General features: G+C 37.4%; 1 protein-coding gene across 1 annotated transcript in view; it reads left to right on the top strand.

Annotated features, from left to right (window-relative positions):
• Window positions 1-17,289, top strand: part of ITGA1 (integrin subunit alpha 1) — a 74,084-nt gene that overhangs the window by 39,876 nt on the left and 16,919 nt on the right. The window contains exons 8-18 of the mRNA XM_082301255.1: window positions 851-1,001; window positions 2,588-2,753; window positions 6,987-7,060; window positions 8,013-8,157; window positions 9,295-9,437; window positions 11,089-11,232; window positions 12,508-12,762; window positions 13,185-13,315; window positions 15,204-15,367; window positions 15,558-15,694; window positions 16,639-16,749. Coding sequence (XP_082157381.1) covers window positions 851-1,001; window positions 2,588-2,753; window positions 6,987-7,060; window positions 8,013-8,157; window positions 9,295-9,437; window positions 11,089-11,232; window positions 12,508-12,762; window positions 13,185-13,315; window positions 15,204-15,367; window positions 15,558-15,694; window positions 16,639-16,749 — 1,621 coding nt within the window. The remainder of the gene's footprint in view (window positions 1-850; window positions 1,002-2,587; window positions 2,754-6,986; window positions 7,061-8,012; window positions 8,158-9,294; window positions 9,438-11,088; window positions 11,233-12,507; window positions 12,763-13,184; window positions 13,316-15,203; window positions 15,368-15,557; window positions 15,695-16,638; window positions 16,750-17,289) is intronic.

Below are 17,289 nucleotides of genomic sequence, written 5' to 3'. Positions count from 1 at the left end.
GAGAATTGCCAAGTACTCAGAAACCACATCTAGTTCAGAAAGCCCCCGTGTACCACAAAATGCTGGAGGCTTGTATATACAGAAACTGTCAGCAAAAGCTTCCTGTGTTCTCACATTCATCCCCCGTTGGCCATTTTCAGTGGTAAATTCCAACTTTCACTCATGTGGCCAGTTCTAGAATTCTGTGATACTTTTCTGAAAAGAGGAAGCCCTGCTTCCTTCCTTCTCCTCCAGAGCCCTAATCAGTCTTGCCTTGTCAGGTCCAGAGTCTGGGTAAACATCTGCCCAAAACCTCAGAGCCTGTTTGCCCATCTGCAACTGTAGAATTCAACCGGGTGCCCCAGCCTGCCTCCACTCACCTGCAATCTATCTGCCTCATCCCCAATACCCAGTGTTAATTCACATAGGTGTGCAGAGCTGTGCTGGTAGCTGAGTAAATACTTTGACCAGTTGAAGTGCTGCAGTAGGCTGGAAATAGGTGAGGGTTTTCTACATGGGTTTTTGGAAACAGAGGGTGTTGGCTTGGTCTTTTTTTAAGACGCCAAAAGCTGTTTTAAGGTGCCAGCAGTTTATTTATAGAGAGGAAAAGTTTTTCACTGTCCAGCTTTATTTTTTCTGCTATTGCTCTCAAGTGAGTGAATAATGAATGAATGCTTGTAAAACTTTGGCTGTGAACTGTCATGTAAGTTCCAGTTGGAGATGTTTGTATTTATTCATGGTTAACACTAATCTCCATTTCCTGCTTCCTAGTTAATATAAAATCTTTTCGTTTATGTTTAGCTATGCAAATATGATGCCTGTGCTAAATGCTGACATTGCCTTTCTCCAAAATGCTTTATGGTCCCTTTAGGGAAGAAGCTTTTACTGAGGCTCATGGTGCACGAAGAGGAGTACAAAAAGTAATGGTTATTGTGACTGATGGGGAATCACATGACAACTACAGATTACAAGAAGTGATTGATGATTGTGAAGATGAAAACATTCAGAGATTTGCTATTGCTGTAAGTAAAATTTAATGGGAAAATTCAGAATCTTAAAAGCATGTTTTGTCTTCTAAATGTAATTTCAGTTTTAGAAGTTCATTTCACAGAATCTTTATGGAAATACAATTATTTCAGAGAGGAAAATGGAAAAAGCTGAAAAAAACATTAAAAATTTGCTTTCTGATGTTATAGCATATAAGAAAAGCGATCTACCTGTCTTCTGGATGATGACAGATGTGCATCTCTGTGAAGAAAAAGGAGGAAGAGTTTGAGGGACAGTTTTATATCAAATCCATTTTTTTAAAAGCAATATTGAGCAGAATGGACTAATACAATATTCTAAGCAACTTCAATAGAAATATTACCTATTAAAAAAAAAAAGCAAATGTAAACCATCAAGAAGATGCATGTTCATTATGTTTGTTTTGTATGCTTGCGTTCTAAAGCTGTCATTTTCATGTAAAGCAAACTTAATAGCTGAATGAGAATAGAGGTTCACCCATGTCAAGAAATTTTAAAGCATTAATTATAGATCTGGTGTTAATACTCCCCTACATTTGTGTATTTTATACACAGGTCTCTATTTTTTTGTTGTTAATTTTGAAGGGACACTGGTTTGTTGCCTCTCCATTGCTATTTTTCTTTGTTTTGCTATCTTATTTTTGGTAAAATAAGGCGTTATGAAACCATTAAACTTAAAGAAAGATGCTATACTTAATTTAAAGAAAGACATAAAATGAAAGTTGAGTCCAGCAGCACACAAATTTTCAGTGGTTTTCCTCATAAAATTAGAGATAACTAAAGAAAAAGTTGTCCTTGACACTGCAACAATTTTTAGCAATAAAATCCCTGTTTAGAACTAAATTTGAATTGCTTCAGTTGGCTGAGATGCTAGAACATGGGAATTTGTTTTTTGTCTCCCTCTCAAATCAAGTTTAGTGTATAGAGCCCTTTTTGATGTGAAAAATATCTGTTTGTCTGGGAATTAGAGAAGTGAGGTGTTTTTTTCTGAGGTATCCTGAATTGTTACAGCAGTGGTGGTAAAACTGCAAACCATATCTGAAGTCTTGTATTGTGTTGAAATTGTTAACACTGAATGCAAGTATTGTTGTTATAGGTATTTAAAGGGCAAATTTTCACAGAATAAAGAACTACTCTATGCCTAATCAACTTGTAATTAATTGCACGTATAGCATGTTATGATAAGAACTAGTGATTATGCAGAAGCCAGTGTAATTGTGTACTCTGGTTTGGGAAGTGTTTCATTGGTTTTTTTCCTAAATTATGGCCCACTTCAACAAATCATAGAATAAATTGTTAGAATTTTGTGGAGAAGGGGTAAAAGTACAGTCGAGGATATCAGACATCACACCACACAGTTACTTTGTTTGCTGTCAAATGCTATTTTCAAAAAAACAACTGAGCCCTCATACAGTTCTTTTCTTATTGGGAAAGACTCAAATCAATTTGAGTGAGGTTTTAACAGAATAAATTAAGGTCAGAGATGATTTTCCACCATGCTCTGACAACCTATATCATGGTAACCTTTTTAAACAGGTTATGAAATATATGCTTGACTTTTGTTTTGCTTTTTTTCTCTTTAGATTCTTGGCAGCTACAGCAGAGGAAATTTAAGTACTGAGAAATTTGTAGAGGAAATAAAATCAATTGCCAGTAAGCCTACTGAAAAGCATTTTTTCAATGTCTCAGATGAATTAGCTCTTTTAACCATTGTTGAAGCACTTGGAGAGAGAATATTTGCCCTGGAAGGTATGCCATTATTTAAAATTTTACTTTATGCCTGCATTACAACTGAAACAACTAGAAGAGCACCTGTTTTTATCCTCCTTTGAAATGCATTGTGCTGCATAAAATTCATTCTGCAGGTATTTCTTCCATGGTGATTATAAAAATATTTTATAATAGACATCAAAATAGTAGTTAAAGATTTGACTGTGTTCAGAGGAGTTAGAGCCTGTGGAGACAGTAGCCTAAAAGGGTAACCAGAACTGTTTTAACTGGGGTAAATAGGAAGCTGCCGTCTTTTAGGTAAAAAATATTGCCAGATCATACCCCAGTTACCCCACGATCGTCTGGTTTTCTGCCTAAATATTTAGGGTCTCTTTTTTGTTAGTTATTGATTACAGTGTATTACTTTGCTATACAAGTTAGCATGGACTTGCTGTATAGAGTTAACAAGATATAATTTTCCTTTGGGAAGGTTAACAGTACTCAGATTTTAGCACAGAAAAGTCATTCTCTCGTGATGTCTGCTTACATTCTCCATCCAAATGAGGCAACACTGTCCAAACCACTGTTTGTTTCAAGTAACAGGAGACAGAGTTTATTAGTTATAAATTATACTGGCCAGCTCTGAAGGGATTTATGTCATACAAAGAAAACATCCATTTGGACTATTGTTTTCAACACTTCAACTTTCCAAGTAGCTAGAATGGTGTCGTTTACAGCTGAAACAAAAGAAAGTATTGACTTGAATGTACAAAATTGAGAAAATATTTTCATTTTTTCATATTGGAGTTGTATTTCTCAGATGCATTTAGGTTGGGGTTTCTTTTAGTGTATTGTTTAGTTTTATCAAATATTACCATTTTCAGCTATTACTAAATATTTGCAGCAATAAACAGTTTATTAAAATATCATTTATATATTCTTCTCTTTTTACTTTCGGGACAATTTGGTTTCCTCAGCTTCGCAGCAAATTAATTCGAGGAGAATCTAATCTCTCTCAAGCTCAAACTTTAGCCTATTTAGGCTCATTGCGTAGTTTGAAGTTCACTGAATAGCGAGCTCTTTTCTTAAGTCACTGTTTACTAGGAAGAATACACTTTCAGTAGAAAAGTAGTTGTTCAAACAGGAATTGAAAACTTGGTCTTCAATTTGTCGTTTATACTTCTAAAAAAGTGAGAAAAATATTTCTGTTTCATTGTCAGAATAAAATGTTAGTTACATCTATTAGCTATAATGAATATAGAATAAGAAGTTAATTAACATGATAACAGGTGAAGGACCTAAGCCCAAACATGACTGAGTTTCTGGAAATCTTTGTGCTCAAAGTCAACGTGTTGTGCCTTGCTCAACCCTTTGAACAACCAGATACCACTGGAGGAGACGGTCTCAGTTTGTCACACTCCACCTTGTCCTTTTTATCAGTCAGCAGCCATCAGGCATTAGGTAGTACCTGTCTGTCACATGAAACCCCAGCCTCCAAGCAGTGCAGTAACTTGTGCTGGCTTGAACTCCGTGCTGGTGAGGAATGCTTTATGTAGTGAGCTCTAATCCTTCCAGTGACTGTACTAAATCGTTCCTCTAATAATAAGAAAAAAATACAAAGCATTTGAACATTAAACAAGTTCTGTAGCTTAGTAAAATACCCAAACAAATCTAGTTATGTTGATGGTGGTGAAACTAAGTGTTTGATTAAATAGTGTAAATTTTATGTGTTTATATGATAGTTGGCTCTTGAGACAACAAATTGTCTTCTTCATGTCCTTCAGTATCTTGGTTTATAAAGCATATTGTAGCTGTTTAGTATCAGCAAGTTCTGCAGTACTCCTTGAACTCAGTTGTAATTTTCTGCAAATGATGCAGTAACATATATGTGTCTCTTGGATATTGTTACTTTATATTTAACAAAAACTTATTATAAAATGTTAGGATATTTATGCCTTGATTTTTTTTGCCTTATTTACAATTTTTATTTTATATTGACTTGACTTTATTACAAAAAATACGTATTTGAAATGAAAAATGTGGAACATAACCTTCATCCAGACCATAACAGACAAGCTAATTAATTTCATTACTGCAAAACTTCTTGATTTGCAGATTTTCTGTAGGAACTCGTGGGTGCACTGAGATTTCTATATAAGGCATCTGCAATATGAAACAAGAAATGTCTCCTCCTCCACCTAAGTCCCAGAAGTCGTGTAATCTGTCTGCAAGAGAATCAGAATAGAAACTGAAAATGGGATTTTAGCTTTTTGTCAAAACAAACCAAGGTCAAGCTGCTCCAATGGGTTGCAGCTAGATGATGCTGACTAAATCAAATATGCTGATTATTCAGGCCTTTCCTGTCCTATCCCAAAGCCTTTCAGTTGTATCCTGAAATTGCAACTGTGTCCATGCATCTATTTTTTTGGTGGTGGTAGCAGGCAGATTAATTCTGCCATACCGTGCAGCTCTTGGGTGACAAGCCAGTTTATTGGATGTGTTTAATTGGAGATTAATTAGGTCTGTACATAGTAGCTTCTATGCATCACAAGAACCTTGATTGTTGAAATTTGATATCTGAATCTGTTTAAATTCTCAATCTAAATTGCTCCTTGCTGTAGTAGTATACTTGATTCTTTTTCTTGGATTTCTTGTTTTCATTTTAGTTCTTTAAAAAATTCAAAGGAAAATTGAGAGAGATTTGAAAAATCAAATCCAACAAAAACTCCTACTTTACAGCCAGTGGATTTTTACACATAATCTTTTTCATATGTCTCTGTGTCTCATGGCATGGACATTGCTTTTGACAGCAATTTTATATTTTATCCAACGCGTAGGCAGGCACAAGTGTTTTTTCACAAAATATCCTTTGTAAGATGCTTGGCAGCTTGAAACTGAATGGAAAGTTGGGCTAAGAGCCATTATCTAAGCAGTATTTTGAGCTACACACACCAACAGTACCAGCTTTGTCCTCTGCCTCAGGCTGTGAGAATCCTGTCTTTCTCAGTTCATTAAGGAGCATCCTTTACTGCATGAAAGTACTGTTTATCAGCAGATGTGCAGCTTAAGAGTTTTATGCCTAAAAATTATTTTATCAGACTTAGAAAAGCAGCTACATCTTGTGAAACATGATAGTCTTCATCTGTAAGTCAAACACTTTGTGTTTGAGATCATGTCTCCTTCCTATGACTGGCTGTAAATTGCAACAATTAGGACCGACATCGTGTCCTAGGGAGCAACTGCTGTGGTTTAGTTGCTGAGTATCAAAAGTTCAGTATCATTTAATAGTCCAAATGCCTGAAATTCGTGGAACCATGGCTTGCTATGGCTCAGTTTCACACAGCTGAAGGTTTGCTTCAGCACTCAGCTGGTAGCAAACTGTGAACTCTTCCTGGACCAGTATCAGAGCATATTTCATAGCACACCTCTACTGCCTGTTAGCATATCTTGCTCTCAAGGAAGAATCAACATGCAGAATATGGTTCCCTTACTTGGCCACTTAAAATGGCAAAACAGTCCTTGACTATTAAGGGCTGTTTATCTTTCTTTTAAGTAGAAAAGGCAGAACTTTTTCTTCCCTGATGATATTTCAAGTTTACCTAGGAGCAAAACAGCCCATCATATTTTAATAACTAGCATATGATGACTTAACTTTAGATACTGAAGCTAGTACAAAATCACCTGATACCTTTTTTGTACAAAGTCATTTAAGAGAATCAGATCTTCATGTAATTTTCTGGGCAGGATTATCATTCCCGAGCACTTCACTGAGGCTTATGAATCTTGGACAGCAGAGATTTTCCTATGTTGTTTTTGCAAAGGTTCATACAAACATCAAGTGTTTTTCATTTAAAGTTCCTCCAGCTGCCTACAAAACTTTAGTTGCTTGAATACAAGGCCAAGGTTACATGGCTGGTGTTTTATTGTTCACTTAGCTCAAGTGGAAAATGGCTTAACCATATTAATCAAACATTCCAAACATACTTACCATCAGCCTGAGTTCAAATCTGGTCAGTTTTAGCCCAGAAACTTTGTTGGACAAGTTCTGAGACATGATCTTAAAATGGAAATTCCCATACTTAATAGTAGCATTCAACACAGGTCTTTGTTTCTGTGTTTATTATAAAAATCTATGGCAAACTATATTCACTGAATAGATTAGTTAATTATGCTATCCTTGACTATCATATGATCATTTTCATAACACTCTTCAGTTACTTTTTCAGATTGAAACAAATTTATTTTTGAAACTTAATGTTTTCTGTTCAATAGCAACAACAGACCAGCAGGCCTCCTCTTTTGAAATGGAAATGTCTCAAGCTGGCTTCAGTGCTCATTACTCTCAGGTAAACAAACTGTTTGAAAATAGAAGTTATTTTACAAGGTAGGTTTTTGCTGGTTATTCTATGAATTTGGAATAAGTTTTTCAGAATTCTTTGGATAGTCCTTTTTGCTGCTGGATGTTTTGGAGCATCCTGTAATCCAGTTACCTTTTATGTAAAATGTATGTAAAGAACATTTATGAACAATGAAAGCATGAGAGAGTACTCACATACTTCACATGAACTCTAAACTTAATGGTCCCATAGCACTTTCTATCAGGAAAATAGCCTAAAAATATGTTAAGAAAGATGGAGAAAGACTTATTACTAGAGCCTTTAGTGATAGAACAAGGGGCAATGTTTTAACTTGAAAGACAGTTTCAGAGCAGGGCCACAAATATGACCAGAGTGCTGGAGCACCTATCCTATGAAGACAGGCTGAGAGAGATGGGATTATTTAGCTTGGAGAAGAGAAGGCTCCAGGAAGACCTTACAGCAGCATTCTAGTACTTAAAGGGGGCTTATAAAAAGGAAGGACAGTGACTTTTCACATGGGCAGATAGCAATAGGACAAGGGAGAAAGGTTTTACTAAAGGATCAGAGGTTTAGATTAGATGACAGGAAGAAATTCTTACATGGAGCAAAGTGAGGAACTGGAACAGATTATCCAGAGAAGCTGTGGATGCCCCACCCCTGGAGGTGTTCAAAGCTGGGTTGAATGGGGCTCTAAACAAGCTGGTCTAGTTAGTGGCATCCCTGCCCATGGCAAGAGGGGTTGGAACTGGATGATCTTTCAGGACATTTCAACCCAAGCTTTTTTATGACCCTATGATTGTAGGGTCCATACCATAATAGGAAAAGCAAGGCTAAAAGTGTAAGCATACAGGAAGCATTATCCAAATGTGAACATCCTGAACCATGGATGACTAAAGATGACTCACATAGAGAACAGGCTTTTTGCTTTACTCTCCTTAAGGATTGGGTCATGCTTGGAGCAGTTGGAGCATATGACTGGAATGGCACGGTGCTCATGGTGAAAGACAGTGTTATTTCAATGCCAACCAATGACACCTTTCGTGACAGGCGTTCAGAAAGAAATGAACCTCTTGCAGCCTATCTAGGTAAGAGAAATAGCCCACCTTACAACACTTTTCAACAAATGCTACAAGACGTCTCTCAAAGCTCATTCAAAATGAGTATCTTACAGAATATCTTTTATTCCAGAAGCCTGGGAAAGAGTCTACTCTATGATTTTCTTGTTCTTGAAAAAAAATAAATAACAACTTCTACAATCAGAAAGCAAATCCAAACATAGACCTAAGTATATCTAGACTTTTCCAACAGAGATGTTAAATCTGTTCAAAGAAGATTTCATGGATTCCTCTAGTATTCTTACCAAGTTTTTCTATGCCTTCATAGTTAAAAAGTCTTACACAATATTCAGTCCAAGTATTTGCTTAAAATTAAGCTTTCTTCTGTCGCTCAATGGACAAAACCAACAAGACCAACATCTTTTTTCTATAATAATGTTTTGCATATTGGCAGGTTATTTTTCTACCAAAAAGCTTCAGTAGGCTTGCTCTCTCCTCTGGGTCTTGCTTTCTACACTTCATGGCTCTGTTTGCTCTGTTATCTCATTTAAGTCGTAATTCCAATGATGAAGAATCAGTGCTAGAATATTTTAATGTTTTTCCCTAAGTACACTTTCTTCATTGCTAAATGTCTTTACCTGCTGCCTTTTATTATAACTCCAATTTGGTAATTTTCAAAATAAGATCCTATCCTCCCATAATACTTGCAACTCTTCCACAGTTCTGATTTCACTGCATATTTTTTAACTCTTCCTTCACCAAAGTTGTTGAATTGTTGTTAATATTAAGCAGAACAGAGGTAGGTTCAAAATGCCCCCCAGAATCACTTTTTGAAGACTCCGTCAGTTTGAGAGTGAGCCAGTGACAACTGTTCTTTGAAAGTGACTTTTCAACCAGATATTCATGAGTTATTTCTTACACTGTGTGAGAACAGCAAAGTGAACATGGCTCACCAGCCTGTGAACAGGTTTAATAGCACAGTGGTGCTCCTCACTCTGAGACTGTAGACAAAAAAAAAAAGTCCTTTTAATTAACTACTATTGCTGTCCACCATGAATAGGGCTAAACATCTAGTTATGGAATAAACCTTACAAATGCTCTGAATCACAGCAAGTATTTCTGATGCATTCTCTTTGTGTTGTATCTTGACTTCTTTCTGCTTCTTAGGATATACTGTGAATTCAGCACTGACACCTGGAGGTGTGCTGTACATAGCAGGACAGCCACGATACAATCACACTGGGCAAGTTATCATTTATAAGATGGAAGGAAAAGAGGTGCAAGTAATTCAGAGATTAAATGGACAACAAGTAAGTATGCATTCACAGTTAACATACAAAAGGAATATAGCAGAAGAAATAAAAATAATTATTCAAATGAGAACTCATTCGAAGAGCACATGAAACTGGGAGTTGTAAGCAAGTTAGGCAGATCCTCTGATACTATTAGCAACAGTGAACTGTACAGTAGATCCCTGGAAATTTTGTCTTTGAGGGCTAAGTCTTCACCAGTTTCAAAGTGGTTGTTGCCTTCTCTGTACATGCAATTTTCTTTGTCTGCTGAGTGGAAGAGCATGTCACTGTCAGGAAAGAGTTTTGACAAGCAGGGTTCCATGCAAGAGCATCTTCTGGGATAGATTGAAATATTGAATAGTTGCTTGTTACACTGAGTAGCAGCTCACTGAGAGCTATTGCTGCAGGAAGAAAAATCCCCATGTAATTGCATAATTAAGGATGGTATTATTAAGATAATATTATGCTTATGAGAATTGAAAGACCTGCCTACTCTCATCTCCCCAGGCTGCAGTACCAGCTTCTTTCAGGAGCATTCAAGTTACCTAATTTTCACCTCTAGCTGATGTCTGCAACTCAGCTAATCAGTCAGTCAATCAATCAATCAATCAAACATTTTAGAGTCAATGAGCTAAAGTAGCTATCAGGGGTCTGGGCTTGTTCAGCCTTGAGAAGAGGTGGCTGACACGACACCTCCTCTGTGTCTGTCAAGTGTCTGCAGGGAGGGGCCAGAGGATGGGCCAGGCTCTGCTTGGAGGTTCTGATCCTCCGTGTCCTTGTCCTCCAGTAGGACAAGAGACAATGGGCAGAAACTGATGCACAGGAAGTTCCACCTAAACATGGGAAAGAAATTCTTTACTGTGTGAGTGACCAAGCACTGGAACAGATTGTCCAGAGAGGTTTTGAGTATCCCTCACTGAAGATATTCAAGAACCATCTGGACACCATCCTGTGCCCTGTGCTCTGGGATGACCCTGCTTCAGCAGGGAGGTTGGGCCAGATGACCCACTGTGGGCCCTTCCAGCCTGATCCATCCTGTGATTTTGTGCTCTTTAAGGTTTGAGACATCTGGACTACTTGAAGCATCTCTGTGAGAGTAGATGTATCTTTGACTAGAAGAGGCTGCTTCTCGTGTTAAGTGTAAAGGAAATGCAGGGTATCTTGCTTATCTGTGAAGTGAATGTAAGCAGATAAATCCTATAGCTTGTACCCGGTCTGTGAATGTATCCATCTCTTCATGTAGCTTTTGTTCCTCTGAAAATAATAACAACTTGAGAATTTTGGCGACTGTCTGCACTGACACAAAAGCTTTTGTCTAAGCTTTTTTACTTGTGATTTGAAAACTAGCTTCCCCAAGACAGTCTTGCTCAAATGCTGTCTTAGAAGGTCCTACTTCCCATAGGAGGTAGAAATTACCCATTTATACTTTCAAACTCAGAGGAGTTGAAAGTTGAACGGCCCACTTCTTAATAAAAAAAATCAGACAACAAATGCTAAAACTGAAAACAAGCTTCAAAGACAAACAGACCAAAAGAATCTAGCTAGTAAAGAAAATTTCTGCCTGATGGTTAATATTTGTCATTGCAAGCAAGAAGTAAGTCTCTGAAAAGAAAATGTAGCATGATGTTGCTGACTCTGTCTCTGATGTACACTTTATGTTTTCCTACAGATTGGATCATACTTTGGGGGTGTTATTACCACAGTCGACATTGATAGGGACTCATTTACAGACCTTCTTCTTGTTGGAGCTCCTATGTATATGGGAACTGAGAAAGAGGAGCAAGGGAAGGTATATGTTTATAGTCTGAACAAGGTAAGGCCGATGATGTTTACTGACCAGGAATAGAGCATGCTCTTTGCTGTCTTCTTGTCCTTATTTTAAAGAAATACAGTAATTTGAACTGGGGAAGATGACCTGTTGAAAACAGAGAAACATGGTTTTGACAACTGAGATTATAAAGCAACTGAATTTTAAATTTCATTCTCAAACTCTTGTTTGAGAATGGAGTGTATTATGTAGATAAGTACTAGATCCTATAAGCTGCAGTATGGCATACATACAAATCTATCCTTGTGACTTGCTTAGTAACCTAGAATGAAACCCCGTACATCCAACAGCTTTTAAATGTCTGACTAGATTGAGGATTATACCAGCTACACCTCACTTTATTAATTTGCTAAGTCTTTTCTTCCAATATCTGTGCATTCTCTCCCCTCCCCTCCCCTCCCCTCCCCTCCCCTCCCCTCCCCTCCCCTCCCCTCCCCTCCCCTCCCCTCCCCTCCCCTCCCCTCCCCTCCCCTCCCCTCCCCTCCCCTCCCCTCCCCTCCCCTGCCTTCCCCTCTTTCATTTTCTTCTCTTTTTTCTTTTCATTTTTCTTTTCCTTTTTGTTTTTCTCATCCATTACCCTTGTGTACTGTTATAACAATTATCAAAATATATCTTAGCAATGATGATCTCCTAAAATACTATTTCAAGAAAAATTGAAATTTTTGCTTGCTACTGCTACTGTGGCATGGAATTCCTGGGAAAGATGGGTTCTATGCCCTAGGGTCCATGTGTTTTCGGTCCAGGATACACGCTGGATCAGAATATGTATGTATGTTAGGCCACAGTGTATGTGTCTACTGGGGGCAGAATTCAACTACATAAAAGAAATGCTATCTTTTGTTCTGGAATAACAGTATTGCCATCTGTGTTTCATAAGTAACTTGGCTAACTTTTCAGATTAAGAGAATGCCTTTAGAAAAACTCTACACTGCCTAAAGAATGAAGTGGTTTACTTACAATACCATCCAAATATTGTTATGATACTGTGCTTTTCTGTGAACCTCTAACTTAGAGAAATATGCAGAAGCATCTAGAGGCAGAAAGAGAGGGAGCAAGGATGTTTTTGCCACATGATGCTCAGAAGGAGCACTTGAATTATAGTTGTAGAATCACAGTTTCTACAGTGCACTTAATCACTAAGAATAGTTTGTAATTGTTTTGTTTAATTCATCCATTTGTCTTCTGGACAGGACCTCTTAAAAGTCTGCATTGCTGAAACATTGGTGGAAATTCACAAACTCTAAATCTGTCCTTCCACAGACAAAGTTTGAGTATCAGATGAGTCTTGAACCCATAAAGCAAACGTGCTGCTCACCGTTAAAACAGGACACCTGCAAAGTTCTAAAGAATGAGCCCTGCGGTGCGCGCTTTGGGACTGCGATTGCTGCAGTGAAGGACCTCAACCTGGATGGGTACAATGACATTGTAATAGGCTCTCCCTTAGAGGATGACCATCGGGGAGCTGTTTATATTTATCATGGCCATGGCAAAGCAATCAGTAAAAAGTATTCACAGGTATGAAGTAAAACTCTGCAGATTGCCAGCTGTTGTAATGTATATAATGTTTATAATCCTGTCTTCCCAACATAAGATGAGACTGTGACTTGACCAGTTGTAACAGCTTATTTTTTAAATTGCTCTATACTTTTAAACTCATAGTTATTTAACTGAATCTGAGTCTCAATGTTGTTAAAAATTATATTCGCATGCTTCTATTAGAAACCTTCTGATATGTTCTGTACAGCCACAAAAGCAGATATTTTGCAATCTGAAAATTTATAGTGTGTTCATCACCATGGTAACTGTTTTAGGAGTATTGTAATGAAAATTTAATGTAGTTAAAGAGCCTAAACCCCATCTCACTGCAGTCAAATGCATCTTGACTGTTACAAAACCCTTCAAAGTGCACCACATTAACCTCTTCATGCATTTCACAGCGTATTGCATCAGGTGGAGACGGGGAAAAAGTGAAATTTTTTGGCCAGTCTGTGCATGGAGAAATGGATTTAAACGACGACGGGCTGATTGATGTTACTATCGGAGGCCTTGGTGGGGCTGCCCTCTTCTGGTACGGAGACTCACAGCAGCTGTCAGGACACAAAAAAACCTTTTACTTGGGCTACCAGTGTAACTCACATGCATGACTGTTTGGACTTTGTAAGGTTACTGGTTTCATCTTATGTTTTGACACCGACTGCAAATATTCTTCTTTTTACATCTCTCTAGAGGAATGAGCATAGAACTTAAAGTATACCGTTATAAATACAGGAATATTATAGAACTCTTGCTGGCCTAGAATGAAGAACTTGTCCTCGTAGACCATCTTCAAAATAGGAGCTGATTCCATTTGTGGCACTAAGTAAAGCAGGAAAAAAACCAGAATTTCTCTCTTTTTCATGGTCTGTTGCATATTATTTTATTAACAGTATCAAGAACAGATTCAAATCTAAAGGCCTCACGAAGAAAACTGATTTTATTTCTTAATAGCAAAACTGCAGTTTGACTCCCTACAGAAAATTTGCAAAATTAAACTAAGCTTTCTGCTTAATATTGACTTCTTTATCTTTATAAAAGAATACTATTCAGATGTAATAGTGAGCAATATAATTTCTAAGGGAAAAGAGAAATAAACAATGTGACATTAATTTCCTCATTTCTAAAGCACAACTAAAATTATGTCTGTCTCTGGTAAGGAAATTGCTAACCCAGATCCTTGCTTTCCCTGTCCTCCTGTTTCACCTAACTCACCTAGTAGGTGATCAAGTTTGTCAAGGCTTGCTACCATCCTCAAGCTCCCAGCTTCTTCTGAACTTCACCTAGTAGTTTCTATCTAAAGGTTCCATGCTTGAACACAGTGTGGTGCTCTTCACTGCATTGCTGAGACCACAATTCTGACGAAAGTTGCTTTACCAGCTAAATTTTTTGCTGGTTTAATACACTGACATGCTTGCATATCATGGCCAAAATGGAACTGGATCAGGGAGAGGGATGAGACAGGAATGCATTTCAGTGGCAAAGGAGATTTAAAGTGAAACAAACTGGGGACAAATATTAGCCTGTTTCTCTACCCAGAACCTGAGAGATGGCATGCTACCCTCCAGCTTATGTATAATATTATATTCATCTGTGATACTCTCAATGATGGGCCAGGGCCTTCAGTCTCTTTTAAAATGGATCTGGCTCTGTAGAGTTGCCTAAATGCTTTTGGAAATATTTCACCTGGTGTCTTTTCTGAAACCAGTACAGCACTGTGGAGAAATCCTTTGACTGTTTCCTCTGTAATTTCTCTTTTACTGGTCCTATGTATAGGATATGTAGTTAATTACTCTGCTAAACTATCATGTTGCTCTTGTGCCCGGTTCTTCAGGGGCTTTCCCTCCTGAATGATAGTTGAGCTTTAAAAAATGCTCTAGTGCTTTATAGGTTTTTGCTGCTGAGGACATTGTTTCCCTCCTTTTTTGTTGCTCACTTTTATGTTTTCAGTAGGATGAGTTCTCTCTGTGATGGCACTTAACAGGCATGCAGTAATCTGCCTAAATGGAGAAAGGCAAATGCAGACTGAAAATGTGCTAGAGAAGTGCATTGCAACTGCCAGTTGTTTTCATAGTATCACACAGCCAAGCCAGAAGACATGAAATAACAGACGGCCTCTTAATTGGCATAACATGGCCAACGCTGTGTCTGCTACTGTACTGCAGCATGGTACCATCAACATGTGCCACAGGAATCTCATTTCAGTTGTGGATTTCATGCTTCTGTTATTTCCCAAAGGACATTAAGGGATTTTTGCTTTTTAGCTATAAGCCTTTTGACAGTTGTACTCAATGATCTTAAAAGTCTTTTCCAACCTGTGTCTGTATCCAAATGTTGAGTGCTGCATATTTTGTAAGTTCATTCTTAAGTTTAAAAAAATTGCTGCTCTTATTTCCAAGGACTTTCTCTGTGGTTTCTTTAAGGTCTCGCGATGTGGCTGAAGTAAACGTTTCCATGCAATTTACACCTAAAAGCATCAATATTCAACAACAAAATTGTCAAATAAATATAAGAAAAACAATATGCATAGATGCCACAATTTGTTTTAAGACCAGACTAAAGTCAAAAGAAGATATATTTGAATCCAGTAAGTAGATAAGCACTAAGTTATGGAAGCTTTAAGCCATAAAATTCCTATGCTCTCATGCATTTATTAAATAAAAAATGGAATTCAGCTTTTCTAAATTCAGTATTCCAAGTGCGTCTAAGATATTTTGGGAAAAAAGAATGTGTAGAGGCAAAGTGCTTCATAATATTGATCTCAACCTCCTTTGCAGGTCTGCAGTATTGGATTACTCTTGATGCACAAAGACAGATATCTCGGAGCTTGTTCACAGAAAGCCATGAGAGGAAAATGCAAAAAAATATAACTATCAAAGGGTCAGAATGTACAAAACATAACTTCTACATGTTGGCAAGTAAATCATTTAAAGTATTTTTCTCATGTTGATGCTAGTGTAACCCAAATATGTATTTCATTAATTGCACATTGGACAACAAAATCTGTGTTCAGAATTAATCTTAAGAAGTGTACATGAAATTTGTTTAAAACTTAGATTTATTTATTTATACACATACAAACTATTTACTTATATGTACAGTCTCTTTAGCTATGTCCCTGTGTCTGTCTTAAGAAAAGCATGCCTCACTTGTTGGAACCAAGAAGCTGTCATGGTTAGCAGTTTAGGTGCACTCAAAACTCAGCAGGAGCATGTGAGGTAGAACTTTAGTTTGCATATTGGTGCTATTCCTCCTAATAAAATACAGTAAAAAAACCTTTCAGGTTTGGAGCAGAGAATATTTATTCACTGCAAAACAGAAGCATAATTAGCAACTGTGAGTATGCATTTGCTCAGATTGCACCTAATGTGTGGAGTGAATGGACTTGCATCCTGTAAGCCACCCACACTTGAAATGCTTAGTGACTTCACAGTTGTATCATAATGCAAAACTAATGGTAAATGATACCCAGAATTTTCTTCACCGAACAGCAGGCCTAAGTTTGACTTCACAAAAGGTGGTGCTGCTGATGCTTATCTTACTCATCCTCTGAGCACAACTAGAAGAGAAAAGTCTGTGAGTTGTCAGTTGAGATATTCTTAAATGAAACTATGTGAGACATGCTCAGACTATGTGAAGTTTTGTGATAAGATGCACAAAAACCTTGGTAGATGTTTATAAGGAATGAGTAGCACATTAAATGTTTCATCAACTGCAAGCATTCAGATACTTCTCTGGCAAGAATGGCAACAGTGTGACTGAAAGGTATTTTACCTCAGCATTTTTTGGGTCTTTTTAACCTCCTTAGATATGAAAGTGAATTTGTGTAACCACAGTTTTGTTTTCCTTGTGTTCTAGGATAAGCCTGATTTTCAGGACTCTGTAAAGGTTTTGCTGGAATTCAATTTTTCTGATCCAGAGAGTGGACCTGTTCTTGATAGCAACTTGCCAAATTCAATAGCAGAATATGTAAGTCAGAAAGATTCTGTATCACTAACCAAAGCATTCCAGGTAAAAATCATAGCTCACACAAGAGCTGAAACGATTACCCACAAATTGGCTAGAGGCGAGGGGTCTTGAGCCTTTCCTGGAGATGTTCCCTCCAAATGAGTGTTCAGGAGTAAAAAGCTTGATTCAATGTGCTTGTGAATCATGCTGGGGTTTCAAAGCTCTCTGTAGCTGACTGAAGATAGAAGAGAGTTACCAACAATTTTATTGTCAGGCTTTACATAGATGGAGCAGAGGAGTGTTATCCATTTACTTTGGTGGTGCTTGCCGTCATTCATACTTCTAGTAATGCCTCTTTTCAGAATGCAGGTGAATCATTTAGAATGGAATTATGAGAAAGTTTATGTTTCAACCATACATCTTACAGGATATTGGCGTGTTTAACTGTTTAATATTAGGGAAGATTTCTTTGATTTTTAAACAGAAGACCTTACATGAAGTTACGTAGTGTATTAAAATGCAAGTGTTTGACAATAAATGTAACAAAATTAAGAATAAATA

The sequence above is a fragment of the Coloeus monedula genome (assembly GCF_965178545.1).
Source record: "Coloeus monedula genome assembly, chromosome: Z".
In the NCBI taxonomy this organism is placed as follows: Eukaryota; Metazoa; Chordata; class Aves; order Passeriformes; family Corvidae; genus Coloeus; species Coloeus monedula.
Note: the sequence above shows the minus strand (reverse complement) of the source record. Positions and strands in the feature narration are given on the sequence as shown.